Source organism: Chiroxiphia lanceolata, chromosome 3 (assembly GCF_009829145.1).
Source record: "Chiroxiphia lanceolata isolate bChiLan1 chromosome 3, bChiLan1.pri, whole genome shotgun sequence".
Classification (NCBI taxonomy): domain Eukaryota; kingdom Metazoa; phylum Chordata; class Aves; order Passeriformes; family Pipridae; genus Chiroxiphia; species Chiroxiphia lanceolata.
The window spans coordinates 6,123,186-6,140,218 of record NC_045639.1 but is presented as its reverse complement, the minus strand read 5'-3'; the positions used below and the strand labels follow the sequence as shown (position 1 = coordinate 6,140,218).

General features: G+C 40.8%; 1 protein-coding gene across 9 annotated transcripts in view; it reads right to left on the bottom strand.

The window, feature by feature from the left end:
- SPTLC3 (serine palmitoyltransferase long chain base subunit 3) overlaps nt 1–17,033 on the bottom strand; it is a 125,146-nt gene that overhangs the window by 30,235 nt on the left and 77,878 nt on the right. For all 9 annotated transcript variants that reach the window (XR_004356348.1, XM_032684159.1, XM_032684167.1 and 6 more), the window contains 4 exons: nt 16,461–16,680; nt 14,192–14,318; nt 2,455–2,590; nt 1,313–1,442 (listed from right to left, as the gene is read on the bottom strand). Coding sequence is in view for 8 of the 9 variants with exons in the window: in XM_032684159.1 (XP_032540050.1) it covers nt 1,313–1,442; nt 2,455–2,590; nt 14,192–14,318; nt 16,461–16,680 (613 nt within the window). In the remaining variant the exon portion in view is untranslated. The remainder of the gene's footprint in view (nt 1–1,312; nt 1,443–2,454; nt 2,591–14,191; nt 14,319–16,460; nt 16,681–17,033) is intronic.

The window sequence follows — 17,033 nt, the reverse complement described above, 5'->3', positions numbered from 1 at the left end:
TGCAGCAGAAACACATCATGTTCAGTGACAACTGTGGAGCATTTCAGACCTCCAGTGGTACCAGGAAGCAGCAATGTCCAGGTAATGAACATGAAATGATGCCCCAAAAATGTTACTGGGCTTGACATTTGGGAGCAGGGGGAGAGGAAGAAAATCAAAGCAGTGACCTCAAGAGATTAATCTCTAGATCAAGGTCATCGCCTATTAGTAGTTACATAAGCCAAAATCCACCCAGCACAACAGCCAAAGCTGACAGTGACCAACACAATGGCTATGCCCTGTCCTATGAAATATTGTCTTTATGGTATTGTACCTTGCTAATAACTACTGCACCTTTAAAAGCAGAAGGAATTTTATGCTGCACATATGCAAGGCAGATTTTTTGATGTTGTTTGAGAGCAATCTACACTGGTGTGGGAGCTGGTCAGCAGGGCAGGGCTCCAGCCTCAAGATCCACGTGAATCTCAGGATGCAAACGCAGAGCCAGGAACTCTCTGCAGGCACAGGTGCTTGTCTGCATGAAGGAGTGGCATTTTTAACTCAAATGCCTTCCACGTTCACAGATTTTTTGCTTTGACCATCACACTTGTGCAAAGAGAGGAAAAAGAAAGCCTGAAATTTGCTGTTAAGCCTCTTGTGGTGGATTATTCTGAGAATGAAAGAACATATCTCAAGCCAGGCCAGAAACACCTTCGGCAAGAAAGGGAGATGGAAAATCTCAAAGAGTTTATTTTAAACACATTTCTGACTGTGTTGGAACGGAGGTTTACAATGGAAGTCTCAACATACTCCTAACGCTATTGCTGATATCAGAGAAAGATACAGAACTGAGACAGGCCAGACAGCATCAATTAAACTTAATTAGGTTCAAACAGTTCCAAATACTGTTTGCAATTTCCACCTGTACCCCCAGGGCTGTCCCATATACTTTCTGCAATTCAAGAAACACGTGAAGATAACGGCTATGGAAAACTTGATTTTCAATTATTTCCATATCGTTTCAGGTTTCCTACTCTGATAGTTCTGACCTAGCATTTAACTTTTGTCTCGCTGTGCTCTTCATGTAGGTCTTTATTAGTGATGACAGATTTGGTCACTAGTAGAAACAGAAGAACATAACAAGTTAACTGTCCCATAATTTATTTTAAAAAAGTAAAATATATAAGGCTCCAATGCCTTTAAAGATCAAGTGACAAGGCCAGAAAAACAAATGTAAAAATGAATTATTGAGTTTCAAAGTAACAGAGGCACAGCTTCTCCCAACCTCCTTTGCATCTGAAGTTAATTTTGGCAGGACATCTGCTGTGCTTACCGTGTCTAACATCTCCCGTGTATGTGCAGCTGACACACAAAACCGAGCCCGGGATTCTGTGATAGGAGTAGCTGGAAACCCAACCACGACCACCCCGATATTTCTTTCTAACATGCGTCTTGCAAAAGCCCTAAGGAGAGAAGAAGAAAAAAAAAACCATAAAAGTAAATTATCTCCAATAACTGACACAGAGAGAAAACATCCATGTATAATAATGATATTGTATATTATATAGGTATAATAGGTAAAATCCTGTCTTCAAGTGAAGCAGATGGTAATATTCCCATTGATTTCCTTAAGAGCCAGAATTTTACCAGTAGGACTGAGAGTCTTTGCTGCTTAGCAGCTCATGAAGCCCAGTGGGTGTCAAATACTAGAAGTGTGATGGCAGAGACGGCACTGCAGGATAGACACACTATTCATTTATGTCACTGGAAGGCTTTGAGTGCAAATCAAAATGTGGGCATTCACAGTCCCTAAGCATGGAAGAGGTTGGGCTTCTGGAAGGCATGAGAGGTTGGTTCCTGCACATCAACAGGCATAAAACAATCTGTGTCACGGTTTATCTGCTCTTACAATTACTCTGCCAGTTAGGAAGCTTTTTTTGTGCTGTGTATGAGACCTGGACCATACAGTCATGCTAGGTCCTTGCAAATACTCCCCACAGCTCAACCCTTACATTATGCTACCACTGACTCCTGGTCTGGGTGTCCAAGTCAGTGCACAAGTGCTGCTTGAGAGGAACTGAGTGGTAAAACATGCAAAGACCATTCAAAGATCAGATGGGGGAAAAGAACATCCATCCAAACCAATTCATACATCAAAGGCAATGTGTCTCCTTTAATGATTACAAATTAAAAAAAAATAAAAGAAATCCAAATTAAAAATGTTACCAAACGTATTATTCCAGACCACATTAAAAAAGGATAAGAGAAAAATCTTAAAATTCTGAACACTGGAACAACTCAAAATTAAGTCTAGGGCCAAACTTAAAAGAGAACAGAACTAAATGATGCATTGAACACTGCATGTTTTCTCAGGAAGCATCTACCACACAGAGCTACATTTTCCAAAGTGTACACCAAATAACCTATGAGCCTGAATAATGTTGGTTTTGCCAACAGGTTTTTTTCAGTACTTACCCTATTTTACCAGGCATATAAAGGAGCAAGGGGACAACAGGCGAGTCATCATTGCCATAAATAATGAAGCCCATTTCATGCAGTTTTCGTCTGAAGTACCTTGTGTTTTTCTCCAGCTGGCGCACTCTTTGGAGCCCTGAAATGAGCCATTCAGGAGAACAGTCAGTGCAAAGATCATAAATGGTATCTACAAATAGGCAACAGGGCTGTGGGTAACAGTGTGGCTGAAAGGTACATGTTGCTATTTGACGGAGAAGAAAAACACGGAATGAGCTAAATGTAACTATACTGATTATTCTGGCATTGTGGGATGGACGACTGATACTCCTGTACTTGTGAGGTAAACCAGTCCCTATAGAGAAGTAGTCATATGTCTCTGTAGGCACAGGACATGTAAGTAGAACATGTTCTTTCTCAATGGACTATAAGGTGAATAACCAATGCCTAGAGAAGCCAATATCTTTTCTCATTAACAATATTCCACAGGGGTCCTCTTATATCTTAGCTAATTCTGCATGTTTGTTTGTTTGGTTGGTTTTTTATTCTGTGACTGTAATAAAGCTTAAAGCATAAAATACTGCATTTTGGCTCAGCTCATGCTGATGCTTTTGTTGCAATTTTTTCTGGATAGAGGAAAAGCACATGATTAACTTTGTTATCATACAAGACCTGATCTTCTGCATGTTACCAACATGCAGCATAAGTCCAGTTACTCTAATATGCATTTACGTATGCAATCCCTTACTGAGTTCTGCTCAGTTTCTCTGTCCTCTTCTCTTGCTACTATTATCTTGATATCATCATATGGCAACAGACTTTAGTCATTCAAGACTTTAAGACACAGGATTTGTTCTCTGCATTGTCCCTGGCCTCATTCAGTCATGGATCCATGGATGTGACCCCCAGCAAAACTGACAGGAGAGTTGAAAACAATTATTTTTAATGAAGGAAAAAGACAAGAAACAGCAGAGAAAAGAACATGCTTGAAAAGACATCTCAGTCTTTTCTTTTGCACTGCCACTAAGGAAGTGGTTTCTGACAAATGCAATTGCTTCCCAATCCATTGCCTAAAAAGGGAAGAGCCACTCTCTACGTTATTGTAAGTAGGAGATATAGTATGTCCTTTCACCACTCCACCTGCATTATATTTCATCAGTGAGCTGATACATGTGCTGTTTTTCCAGTGCTGTGAGGTGCTGACAGGGATGGTGCCACCTCCCCCATACCCACATGGCTCCCCAGTGTCAGCCCTCGGTTCACAAAGACACACGGTCAATGGAGCCAGGTCTGTCACTTGGCCAGAAACAAAACTGCCCAATCACTGTTAAACAGACCAGGTCTCTCAACCTGATTGCTGTGCAGCAGCTTGTGTCTGTCCAGCAGAAGTGGCAGGAATGTGTGGTCAGATTGGGATTTAGCAGGACACAGTTACACTCTTAGCTTTCATATTCATGCCATTCATCAGCCCATACTTTCAATATCACCTATATTGTGTCACTAGACATGAGCACTGAAACCTTCAGTACAACTCATTTCCTCTCTTCCCTTTGCTCTTAAGATGCCTTTGCACAGATGAATTACATTTTCACTCTCCAATTACTTTTTCATTTTACTTTACTTTTCATTCACTTCATTCTTCATTTACTAGCTACTGCTGTCACCCTTCTCTGACTGGATGCCTGTTTCCTAATTTCCCATCTTGCTTTGTGTAACCACAGTGGCCAGTTAGGCATTTGTAGCTGCTACATGCCACCTTTGGCAGATTTGTCCTCAGACCACATTCTGCCCCCGCCTGGCTTTTCTTCCTTTTCCTTCTTGGCTGAGGTGGGGGATCAACACAGCTACATAAACCTCTTCTCCATTAATCATTTCTTGTGTAGGTTTGAAGAAGATCTACTGCTTCATCTGTTCCGCATCCTCCCGAGTCAAGGTTCTGTCAGTGTTCTGGCTGGGAAATTTATAGGGAAACTGGGACCTGCTTCACAGTGATCGGTGTTTTGCTTGAGCAAACTAAAAGATCTCATAAAACCAGTGCATTTGTAACTTTATGCACAAAACTGCCCATGCAGACAACCTGTTAGTTACAGTCTCAGTCATTCAGTTTAAAGTATACAGTGGAAGAGATCTGCTGGGTTAGAAAAGGCCACAAATAGTTTAACCATCTCTCTAATGCTGCTAAAACAAAAACAGCTGTGTCAGAGCAAGGAAAACAAATGAAACACAAAAGCATCCTACTACAAAGCTTTCCAGTCACTAATAAAAACAATAGTCTGTGGTATTTCCAAAAATATTTTTTGTGTAGTAGATCTCAAGAAACAGGAGGAAATATTGAGGAGGAGGAGGGGAAGGGAGATGATGGCAAGGAAAGGGAGTTAGAGAACTGCAGGATAATATGGCTGAAGTCTAAAGAGAGACTTTTCCCCTTGTTAGAATTTGTAAAGATGTTATTAGCACCTCCTCAACGCCCATATTACAAGGAGGAGGGCGAGGGAGTGACCTGAACTGGGGGCTCAAAACCACTGCTGTTTCTTGCTATCTTCGCAGCCCCTGAGCTAGTTTCCAACCTCCCAGTTGGAGAGCATTTGAAACTACTAGATTTTCAATTAGGGAAAGTTTTCACAAATGCAGATGTTCTTGGCAAGTGCAGTTCAGGACTTGCTGCCTTCTTTCTATTCAGCTGTTTACCACAAAGCTGGAAACAGAGTGTCAGCCATGCAAGATTCCGGGCTGTTCCCTATTTATCAAACCATATGCGCAGGGCCCAGAGCTGATCAGTTTGTCTCTACTTATTTTCAGTATCAGAAATTTAGATTCCAAAGAAGGGGAATACAGCAAAGGAAACATTAGAGCTGAAAGAGGAGGCTTAGGCAACCTCCCCAAAGTCAAACACCTCTTCCTTTTCCAATCTTCCCTCCCTGATTCTATATCCTCAACCAGTTTGTGGTGGGAAGGATCCCCTTTGAGGCTCCCTGTGTAGCTTGTTTCAAGCCAGCCAGCGTTGATGCAAAAGAGCCACTTGAATTTTTTAGCAACATCCCAGAATGCTAATTTTATTTGCAGGGATGCATTAAAGAGCCAAATAAAAGATCAGAGCGCTCACATATATCTGGAGGGAAAAAAAGCACATTAGGAGACGATTGCTACACACATTGTATTCGTGGGTGGGTGGCTGGGAGGAACCTGTTTCTTTACCAAGTGTCAACATTTTCCTTTCTCATGTTCAGTTTTGTGGTCAAAGACCACAGGCACACATCATATACACAGCCATCTTATATGCTGTCCCGATAAGAGCAATAAACCCCCTAAAGTTCGTAGCTCTATTTCAGCTCTTTTTCATCCCTTTATGGGACCTTCCAATGTCAGATAAGGAGGCAGATGTGAGCAAAATGTTTTTATTTTTTTTCACATTGGCCCAATTTTCCCCCTACACTGCAGATTAAGAGTGGTGAATTCAGTTTAGAATCTGATCTTAGTCCAAATTCACTGTGGTATGTTTAACCGAAGACACTGCTTTTTAGAAGTATTTTCTTTGATTCCTAAGGCTGTGATCTTGCATACTTTATTATTTACTGAGTGAGAATCTGCAGAGCAGACCCTTGAGCTAAAAGGATATGCTGCAACTATGTGAGTGTAAGAATTTACCTGTATGGCACTAATCAGAGGATCAGGTGCCTAGACAGTAACTATATGTGTTAAAAAATTCTTAGTTTGCAAAATCCTCTAGGATTTACAGTCTATGCAAAGAGCTTATAGCATAGCATGCAGAATATCCAGAGAGTTATATTCCATAAAATATGTGAACCACAACACAGCATATGTTTGGGGAAAACAGCCTGGAAAACCAACCCTTCACTAGGTTAACACTAAGCCCGCTAGTGCTCCAGAGTTTTAAGCTAAGGCAGAGAACGACCTTATTAAAGCCTCTACATATTCTTAGCTGAATTAAGAAGGGACAGAAAGAGAGAAAAATGAATGATAAACGATTCTCAAATTTCCCAAATTATCTTTACACTGCTTGGAACATACACAGCCAGCTTATTGGGATTGTTTTGAAGTACAGGATTAATTGCCTGGATGGTACAAGAAAACCAGAATTTACTGCATCAGCAATCCACCTACTGCTGGCAAATTTCAAGTTTACGTTTGTTACGCCACTTTAAAAATATTTGGTTTGCTGTGAAGTCCTAAGGTGCTGGCAATTCTGGGAAAAATGCTGATTATATTTTTATTTGACATGCATCATTGCATACCGCTGGCTTTCCCTCATTAATTTCTGCAGGCTTTTAGAAAGCTTTCTAGCTCAAAATTAATATGGTTTGGCTGAAGGAAAAATACAAAGAGAGGGCAAGAGAGACAGAAATAATAAAAGATAGTGGCTTGCTCATAATTTCTTTGAAGCAACAACCTTTTTAAGAGAGCCACTTTGAGTAACAGGCTCAGTAGAAGTTTTGTCACATGCTCTCAGGGAGGAGCTGCTCTGGCATCTGACAGCAGGAAGGTATCCTGACTACTCATCTTGGGATGGCTTTACCTGGCACAGCTCCAGCACTTCAACAGAGCTCTGCTATTTATGCCATCTGAGGACCTTATCCTGCAGTGAAAGAGGCAGTAAAACTATCAGCTCTCTGAAACAAAAAAGTTTGTTTTCCTCTTCCAGAGATGTCTGCTTTTCCCTCCTGCAAGATGTTAATAAAGCAGAGAAACTGGCTGTGTTCAATTCCTGCACAAACACTCTACCTTTGAACTCTTCCTGTAGGCTTCTACCCTTGGAAATTCTGACTCAGTATATTGAAAACAGCAATAAGCAACCTGTAGCCTTTCATATCAAGATCTCAGGTATATTTTAATTGAAGGAGAGTTATTTTTCCTGAACCCATTCCAGGAAAGATAATCCCATGCTGTAGTGGTTTTTGGCATGCAGTGGTCTCTTCAATACCCAAATCCACCTGCTTTAATCTTCTCCAGCTGTTGTTTCATAGGGTCTTTCTAGATAACTAGTTACACAATCAAACTTTTACATACTGGTGTCAGTGTTCCTTGGATGGAGAACTCTACTCCCTGCCCTCCTCTACTAACAACTAGATAGTAAAAAGCAAACTTTCATAGGCTGAAAAAAAAAAATTGGAAAACAATAGCTCTTCCCCACTAAACTATTGCAGATGGACAGATTTTAATTTTTTTTCCTCTGGTTCCATTATAAGAGTAACACACATGTACCTCCATGTGCATTAAATCACAAATAGAATGCTATAAAACTGGGGTGCCTAAAGGAAATATGTTCTCAGATAAAACAATCTTCATAAAAAACAACTTTGCTATGAACCGGGGAGAAGTGAAGACATTTTCTTCTGCAGTCTAATGCTAACTAGAAACCTAGTAATTTCAACTTAATTCAGCTGCTAAATAAGCCCTTAAGGACTTACTCAGTCAGTCCAATTTTAACTGTGAACTTCTGCAAAACACTTTCCAGAGCAGATTAAGGGGAGAAAAAGTGCCAATTTTAGTTGAAGCAGAAAGGAGAAAAATTGTACAGATTTTGTAATTTTTACCTCTTTTCTCAAATGACTCAGCTCTGCCTACACAGCACCTTATCTATATTCATATCTATAGTGTAAGCATTCAGCATCCTGCACAAAAGCAGGGACAGGGCAGCCAGCCTTGGCTGAGCCTTATTTACTCCCAGCACAGGTGATTAATCAAAAAGTGGGTCTGTCCCACTGCTGAAAACCAGCCAGCGCACAGCGCGCTCCATCTGCATCCCATTAGGTGTTCCTGAAGTACCAGGGATCTAAGTGCAGTTACAAAAGGCACTGCTCTCTCTCCTTTGTGCTCCCCAGGCTGATAACAGCACTGGATTCCTTGGGCACCGCAGCATCTGGAACAGAGGAGGGATCCTCACGCTCTATCCTGGCAGCAAAGACATCCTGACAAAGGGACTCTGTCGTGGAGCTGCACGTTGCTGTCCCTGGGGAAAGCTTTCCTCGCTGGGGGACAGGCTACAGGTCACATCCAAGTCTGATCACATCCCTCCACTGTTGTATTTGGGGATACCTATCCCTGGGTAGGGTCTGCTAGAGGACTACAACACTGGTTTGACTTTGAATATGGATAAAGTAACTTCGAATGAGGTAGAACCCGATCAACCCTCAGAGATCTTGCAAATCACTGCAAACACTATTAGTCCAAAGCCCTTGCTTGTTCAGATCAACTGACCATCCATGGATACATTTGGCTTCCTGTGGGAGGTGGGTCACATGGCAGGTGGCTCACTGGAACAGCATGTCTTACTCATTTTGAGTCAAGATGTCAGAATTTAGCTCTGTTTCATCACCCACTGCTGGGAAAACATCTGTGATGTTCAGCTTAGACAAATAATATTTGTGACAGCGTATTATCATCATTAGCATCTTCACTGTTGCCGTGACTGGGAGCCCTGGTCATGGAGCCAATGCCGTGCAAATAGGGAATAAATTCGCTTAAGGGCTTTAAATGTAACCACATACTGGGAACATTCTGTTTGATAAGAACCCAAGAGAAGCAAAAAATGAGAATTTGAAAAACCTAGACTTTAGCATGACCGATTCTGCAGGCTGTTTAGAGCAGGTTCAAGGGGTCCATCACTAAATCACCTGCAGATTTAAAGCTCACAGCAATAGTTTTGTGATCAGTCCAGTCTGGCACAAATTTATTTTGCTGCAAAAGGGATCGTTCCTCTTGGCTCCAGCTGCTCAAGTCCTGGCACTGGGATTCATGTAGCCATATGGCAGATTGGCCCAGGGAACCAGCTGGGCTGTAGGCAAACCATTTGTGGGAGGGTTGGTTATTTTTCAGCTAGATCAGTTCTCTGATTCATTCATTGCATGGCTGTATGAACACTAATGCTGGTGGAGGGAGAAGGGGCAGGAGTAAAGGGATAGGCAGAGGGAGAAGGAAAAACAGAGGACAAGACTGCTCTTCCTTGCATCAGGGCTGCTTTATGCCAGATTGCAGAGATGTGGAACCAAGCTTTCTGCATTTACAAAGCACCCTGACAAAGCAAAGCTAATTTTTTTCAAAAGACTGTTGAGCATAGATAGCAGAGGAAAATGTTGGAAACTGTTTTTAAGGTGTTGATCCTTCAGTTGCAAAAAAATCTAAGGCAGACAGAAATGTTTTAAAAAGGAGCTTTTAAAAACAATTTTTTTGATGCCAAGCCAAAACAGAAAGCAGTGTTCTGCCACTTCTCACAACGTGAATGAGCTCAAATGCAAGAACACAGAGTTTGTTAAAAACAAAAATGAAAACTAGTCATTGCATTAAGATAAACCAATCAGCACAAATGGCAAAATAAATGAACACTTTAAAGAAACACTTTAAATCTAAACTACCACATGACTTATCTTTTAACACGACAAATCTTTTAACAGTAGATTCCAGAGGACAGGGTTTCACATTTTTCAGCATCCCATAAAAATATATGAAAAATTCCCACTGTTGTTGGTGAATTATTGTTTGCCATGCTTTAAACAGAAAAATGATGCCTTTGCAAATGCTGCAATTTGCTTTTTACACCACTATAATCTATTATTAGTCATCAAGAAAATTGCTTTGGATTTTCTAACAGTCTTAACTCTGTCTGCCTAGTGGTTCTACTTTTTACCTATCAAATTTAAATGTAAAAATATGCTTTTGGTATTCTCATGCAGAAAGGGGGAAAAAAGAGGTCTGAGGTCACAGCTGGAGGGCCTGTGTTGCATGCAAGCAAGTGTACTTCAAAATTTGTGCAGGGTCCAAACACTCTGAGTCAACTGCAGTCTCATCACGGGGATAAAACCACTAAGGCAGCTGCTGAATTTCCTGAGGTATCTCCAGTGGTGTAATGAGAAGCCATGAGGAGAACACATAAAGAATATCTATATTATGAATTTTAAAGAGTAAATGCCATGGGAACTTCTGCTCCCCATATTTCCTAATAAATGAGCAGAGACACATTTGAGATGAAAAGGCCACTAAGGCTTAAGAGGGATAAAATGATTTTTTTTTTTTTAAATAGACTATATGAACTGAACTGTGGAGCTTGCTGCCTTATGACATTCCTAATGGAAATACAGTTGCCAGGAGTTCATACACTTTAGAACAACTCTATTATAGGAGCTATGATGGTATCTATGACATTATGTTACTAAGAACAAATGTGTCTTGTTCTACAAGCCATTGATTTTCAGAGTCCTGTAAAGCACGGCACTGGATAACACCAGGACTTGTACTCTACTAAAAATTTGATTTCACATGAAAATGGAAATACATTTGCTTTTTTTTGTAGTCAACTTCTGACTCTTGATATAAGTCACTCAAGAAACAAAGCCATAGTAACCTCAACCTATTCCTCTTTCCTATCCAGGAACAACAGTGTAAATCAGTTTTGAGGGAGCTAGTACCTCCTTCTTATTCAGCATTTCTTATCCTTCAGTTTCTCAAGTCATCACAGAAAACATGACAAAAGAAGGAAACTATAAAAGCTGGCTGTGGGCTCTGCAGTATCCTCCCAGTTACACTGCTGTGACATTAATGTCTCACAACTAACACAAATACTGATACGGGACATCCCCACATATTTGTGCATTGTAGCCTGACACAGGTACCTGTTGTGGATAATTTCCAGCTGAACAGTATAAGTTTCACAGAATTACTTTTAAAGTGTTAACCTGTTCTTTCCTTGTAATGAAGCTGCACCCCTTGTGTCTATAAACATCTGTTCGTATCCTGCAGTCAGGCATCCAGTATATTGATCCTATCCTGGAAATGCACATCACCATTCCTCTTCCAAATGAATAACCGTATTTTACTAATTGAAAATAAAGGAAAAAAATATGGAAGATCAATCAGCTGAATATACACCAGGATAAACACAAGCAGTATTACTGCACTTCTGGCCTCTGGCATTACCTACTATATAATTCCACCTATTCTACTCTCTTCTAGATCACCTGCTTGCTCAACAAATTAGTGGAGAATAACTAGCAAGAAAATGAAGGGAATGTAAGAGCCTCATATCTGGAAAAATACAAAATACTGTGTGAAGGACTAAAAAATACAGATTTTTCGGAGCAGCAATTTAAATGACCAAACAGTCTTCCTTCTCTTATTTTTCTAATTATCTGCTGAGGAGTCAGTCATGAAGTTCAGATATAAGAATATGCTTATGTGTTACGATGTTTGTCATCCCCTTATTTCATCCTCTTTTCAAAAAGCACCCTCTAGTTCACATGGAACTTTTTAGCAAGCTCTAATTTCACTCTTTCGCAAAGCATTTCCAGTAGTTTTTTCAAGGCCCCCTCCCCTACAGAAATGACCTCTGGAGGGCAAGCCATCAGTGGACATCTCTTTATAAAGGATTCCCCAAATCATCCTGTGGGAAGAGAATGTAAATAGAGATAAATTGTAAAATAAACTCTTTCTATGGATTCAACAGGCTTCCAGAGAACAAATGGTCTGTCCCACCCTGCGTACCACTTGAAACTTTTCTGTCAGGTGTCTCTGCTAGAGGGTTCACTCCCTCACAACAATGACTTATGTGCAGGATTCACCATTTTCTATGTCAGCAGACCAAAAGAACTCTGCCAAGGTCACTGTTGTCCTTGGCATAAAAAATATCTAAGAAGAGACAGTGCTTTTTCCCTTCTGTTCTCCTCTCCTTTCTAAGCCACCACCTTCCTCTCTCTGGTGCCAAAGCAGCATTGTAATGTGGTCCAGCACAGCATTTTTTCCTGTGTTTTGGGTTGTGGGGTTTTTTTGTAGTCCACAAGACAGCCTAATGAAGGGAGGCCCACATGAAAGAAAACCCAATGGACTAAAATAATGGGTCTGGCTCAGAAGGACAAGACACATTTTTACACATCATAGCCAGTTTGCTAGCCTTTGTGCAATGCTCCAAAGTTGTGATATATGATTTATTCATTTGTTTTTCTACTCATTTGCATTTCATATTACAAGACAATTTTTAAAAAACTGACAAAGCACTAATTTATTTCATAAAGGAATTGCAGAAGACTTATTAAGCTCTTATTTTGTGCAGAAAGACAAACATTGTGTCATTAAACAACTTTGCTTCTGGAAGAGAGAATGCTTCAAACTCTCAGCCCTAAGACAGACATGCACATCTTAAAAGACTCTGTCTTGAACCAAGTTGTCCTATTATCCTGCGCTGAACTGCATGCAGAATCACGCTAGCTGAAGAGCATTTGTAACAGGCTTTGAAGGCCTGGAAATGCTCTGCATGTTTCATGTTTTACACACAGCAGCATCTCCGAGTGCCTGAAGTCTGGAAGTCTTGGGAAGGCTTGGTGTCAGACCGCCCTCTCACGGCAAGCGCCAGGGCAGAGAGCAGCCCCGAGGTGGAAGAAAGATGTCAGGGCTGGTCTCTTATATTGAACAGGATGTAGGTATCAGCATAGGCAAGCCTGATCTTTCAAATTTCAAGTTGGAAGCAGTTGCTCCACTCTTGACTTCTCTGACAAAACAACAAAAGCATCGCTTGCTCATCGTCTGCACATCGCGCTGCAGTTTTGCTGTTGCACTCAGCAGAATTTGGCACTGGCACTGGATTCCCTATCCCTCCTTCTGTACTCTGGGGTATTGTAAATTCTGGCCTCATTGAAGTGCTGTGATAAACGTCTTAATATCTTCGCATCTATCGTGGTTTGAAACTGCCCTCTAGGGCTCTGCAACAGAATAGTGTAGAGCAGTATCTCACCTGCTCTCATCTCCCCTTTTCTTCCCCATTCTCACCTTACCCCAGTCAAATCTATCAGGGAGGACTAATACAGAATTAATTCTGTTAGCCTTAGACAAAGAGAAAATAGCACAGCACAGTGCTGCTGGATCAGTATAAGAGAGATTGCAATTCAGAGCAGAATCTGTGTCTTTAGCTGCATGTTACACAATAATTTGACTCTAAGGAATTCCTGAAAAAACTATACGAATTCAAAATCCATCTGTTTTTTTCCATGTTGGGGTTTAAGTCCTAGAACACCAAATCCATATCAGCATCACTTTGAAACAGTGGCAGATAGCTATATCACATAGTTGTTTTGTTGCTTGCTGTATAGAAAGCATGTTACACAGAGGATTGGACAGTAGCTGCATCTACAACCTCAGAAGAGGAACAGAAACAAACCTGGTTTTTCATAAAGACACCAAGCAACATTTTTTTCAGGGACAAAATGTACTTCAGAACTAGCTTCTGGACACCATAATTGGTATCTGAGTGAGGTAGGAATTATTATAATCATCTCCTCATACTGTCATTTAACATACAATACCTGTTCTGAAATGCTGCACCATGCTTGTGTTGCTTGCCATTTTGAAGGTCCAAACTTACAAAGAAGCTAAACTGACAGCACCAAGCCCAGAAATGAAGACACGTCCTTATGAACTCTCCCACAAAGTCACATAATATACTCAAAGGGAAATTCATGTATTTCTATTCCTTGCTGCAAAACGGGACGGGCTGGCAACTACTGAGCCAGAATTCCAAAATATTTCCATCCCTGCTGCATGTGGATGAGCATGGAAAAAGAAACAGAGTTGACAGCACTTAAAAGTATGATGATTTAGATATTAATTTTGCAGTAAGAATGATTTCCTTTGCATTGCATTACCATACTATTTTGCTGCTGGATGACACGTTGCATGTGCCTGCACCCAGGAGGTGCTTTGGTAGCAACTGGAGTAAAGGAAGTGAAAGTAGGTGGCTTACCTTGTGTTGTCCCATCTAGTCCCATGAGACATTTCATTGCCCTGATGATTTGCTCTGCTACGGGTGGACACATGGATGTGGCGTACACAGCACTGTGAGAATGAGTTCGTAAAAAGTCCACAAGGCCCTTACACAAGCAAAACAAAGCATAAATGAGCTTGGAGCTGGCCAAAGAGCAGGTCTCCCTCTTAACTACTGCAGGAGTGGGAATATGCAAAAGGAAGAGGACATTTCACCAGCTACTGGTTTGCTTTCTTGGCTGTCACTGTTAATACATGGCCTGAAGAAATATCAGGCAGGTGCAAATACTTTACCATGTAAGTGGGGCAGTTACAGCTGCAACAGAATTCTGGAAGAGAATAATGTTTACTTCTGTGCTAAGACTTATTACAAAGCAGCCAAAATAATTTCAAGACCAATGAACAGCTGCACTTAAAATAATGCTGCTCAGTTCCTCTCTGAGAATGAAGCAAAGCCTACATGACTTCAGACTAGTTTCTCTGCCTCATGACCTAATTCAGGAAAAGCACCTTAATGGGATCTATCTATGTCTATTAGCACAAAAATTTTCAAATGAAGCTTTCCATCAGTGTGGCAGGGACAGTCATGTTAGAGTTGGTATAGTTGCTTTCCTTGTACAACTAAGAGCACAATCTGTGCTCCTAGAAAAAGCACTGATGTACTGTAGGCATATCTAAAGCACCCGTAACTCTCCTGAATCCAGGGATCTGGTAGGAAATCAGATCTTATTAAGATCATCATTGTTGCAACAGCTTATACCTCCTAGTGCATAATATCAGAGTAGCGGTTACCATGCTAAAGCTGAATTCATGTTACTGAGAAAGGGATGACACCTGCTTGAAAATTGGACTATGGTAAAAAAAATCATCAGAAAAAAAACCAACCCAAAGGGGATTAAACAAATTACTGCCAAAAGAGCTGTATGAGTTTATGCAGTAGCTCCAATGCTGAGGATAAAGACTTACCTAACCTTACAGGCTATGTATGGCTATATTGCAACTGTACTCCTAAGGGTTTGGTTAAACAGCTGAGAAGGCTTCTGTGCTCCAGCTGATGCAGGATAAACAGTGCCACCCTGAGTTTTTGGCTGCAGAAATGAATGTAAGTGGGTGAACGGGTGAGCAGGCTTCCGAGGTTCAGAAGCCTGAGGCAAAGCTTACTGATATACACAGGCGTGAAAAGAACGACCTCTTTTCATTTAAAGTAACTTCCAAGGATTAGAGCATGAATTACTTCGGACTACTTTTCACAGGTCTAGTCTTTCTATACTTTTTAGTTACATTAGCTACATTGTCTTTGGTGAGAGTTAAGCCTTCAGATATAAATTCAGGAAGCCGAAGAAACAAAGCAAATTGACTCTTGATGTATTATGACACCCAGTTTTAAGATCTCTGGGGCAAATCCAAAAAAGACAGTAAGAAATATACAGTTCATACTTTCTTATAGTGCTTTTATTCTACTGTAGGGCCACCCTTATTAATGTTATCCTGACAACAACCATATGGGCTGTCTAAACAGGCTTCCCACTCATTTAGCAGACTCCTTAAAAAATACATTCAGCAGGGTCTGAAAGGGGCAAATAATCAGCAGCCACTTGATCTCTCTGTCAAGCAACAAAACCGATGACATTTCACAATGGTGCTGATTATGCTTTCTCTTCTACACCCCCAGTTAAAGCAAACTCAGCTTTACTTTTGTTGACATCTGTTGTTGGCAAGAGATTGTTTTGTTAATGTATGCGGAGCAACTGAGGACACACAATTTACTATTGCAAAAGGCCCTCAGTAACCCTCTTTGTCCATTCTTCTAAAAAATGCAACTATGTCAATCCACAACTGTTTAGGAATTTTATTATCAGTGGACGAAACTGTGGTTTTAATCTCTCAGTATTGCCCCACACATTGTTTACAAATGCAAAACAAAGTAATGAGCAATCCACATGCAAATTAATGTAGGGAAGTATATTTAGCCAACCACAACGTGTCCAAACATTTCCAAGACAAACAACAATCATTAGGGTGGCACAAAAAATACCCAACTCAAGCAAATTACATAATGTGAACATGAGACAAAAAGAAGAAAGTCTGACTGCTTGATGTGCGTTTGGGATCCAGGCAAAAGTGGTATTGAACTCTAGAACAGTGCTCATGTAAAGCAGTCTGTGTGAAAAGATACTGAAATGTATCATACCTAGTAAGAAGGTACTTCCCATCCCCTTGATATTAAATTGTTTATGCTTTCCTTTTACCTTCTTGCCAGCTATATATCCTCCAGCTGCACCGAAGCTCTTTGTGAACGTTCCCATTAATACATCAACATCATCAGGGCTCATCCCGAAGTACTCCACGACTCCTCGGCCCGTTGCTCCCACTGCACCGATGCTGTGAGCTTCATCCAAGTAGAGGTAGGCTTTGTATTTGTTCTTCAAGGAGACTATCTCTGGCAGGCGCACAATGGACCCTTCCATGCTGCAGGTGGAGAGAATCAGGGATGAACAACAACTCCTGTACTTTTTAAGATATTGGCAGAAAATATAGTCATTAATTGCCTTTCTCCATGAAACACCTTTGGAACCTCAATTTCTTCTTACAGTTCAAAGAGAACTTGCAACCCTCTCCCATTTACAGGTGAGTATAAAAAAGTCAAAGGCAAGTTTTAGGATTCGAACAATCCAAACCAGTCACAAAGTCTTTGAACATTTGCAAATTGTCAGCATGCCAAAAAAGAGAAGGAAATGTATAAAGCAAGGGGGAGATACTCACCCGAAGCAGCACGTTACAATTCATCAGTATAAATCAAATATTATAATGCATTATAAAGA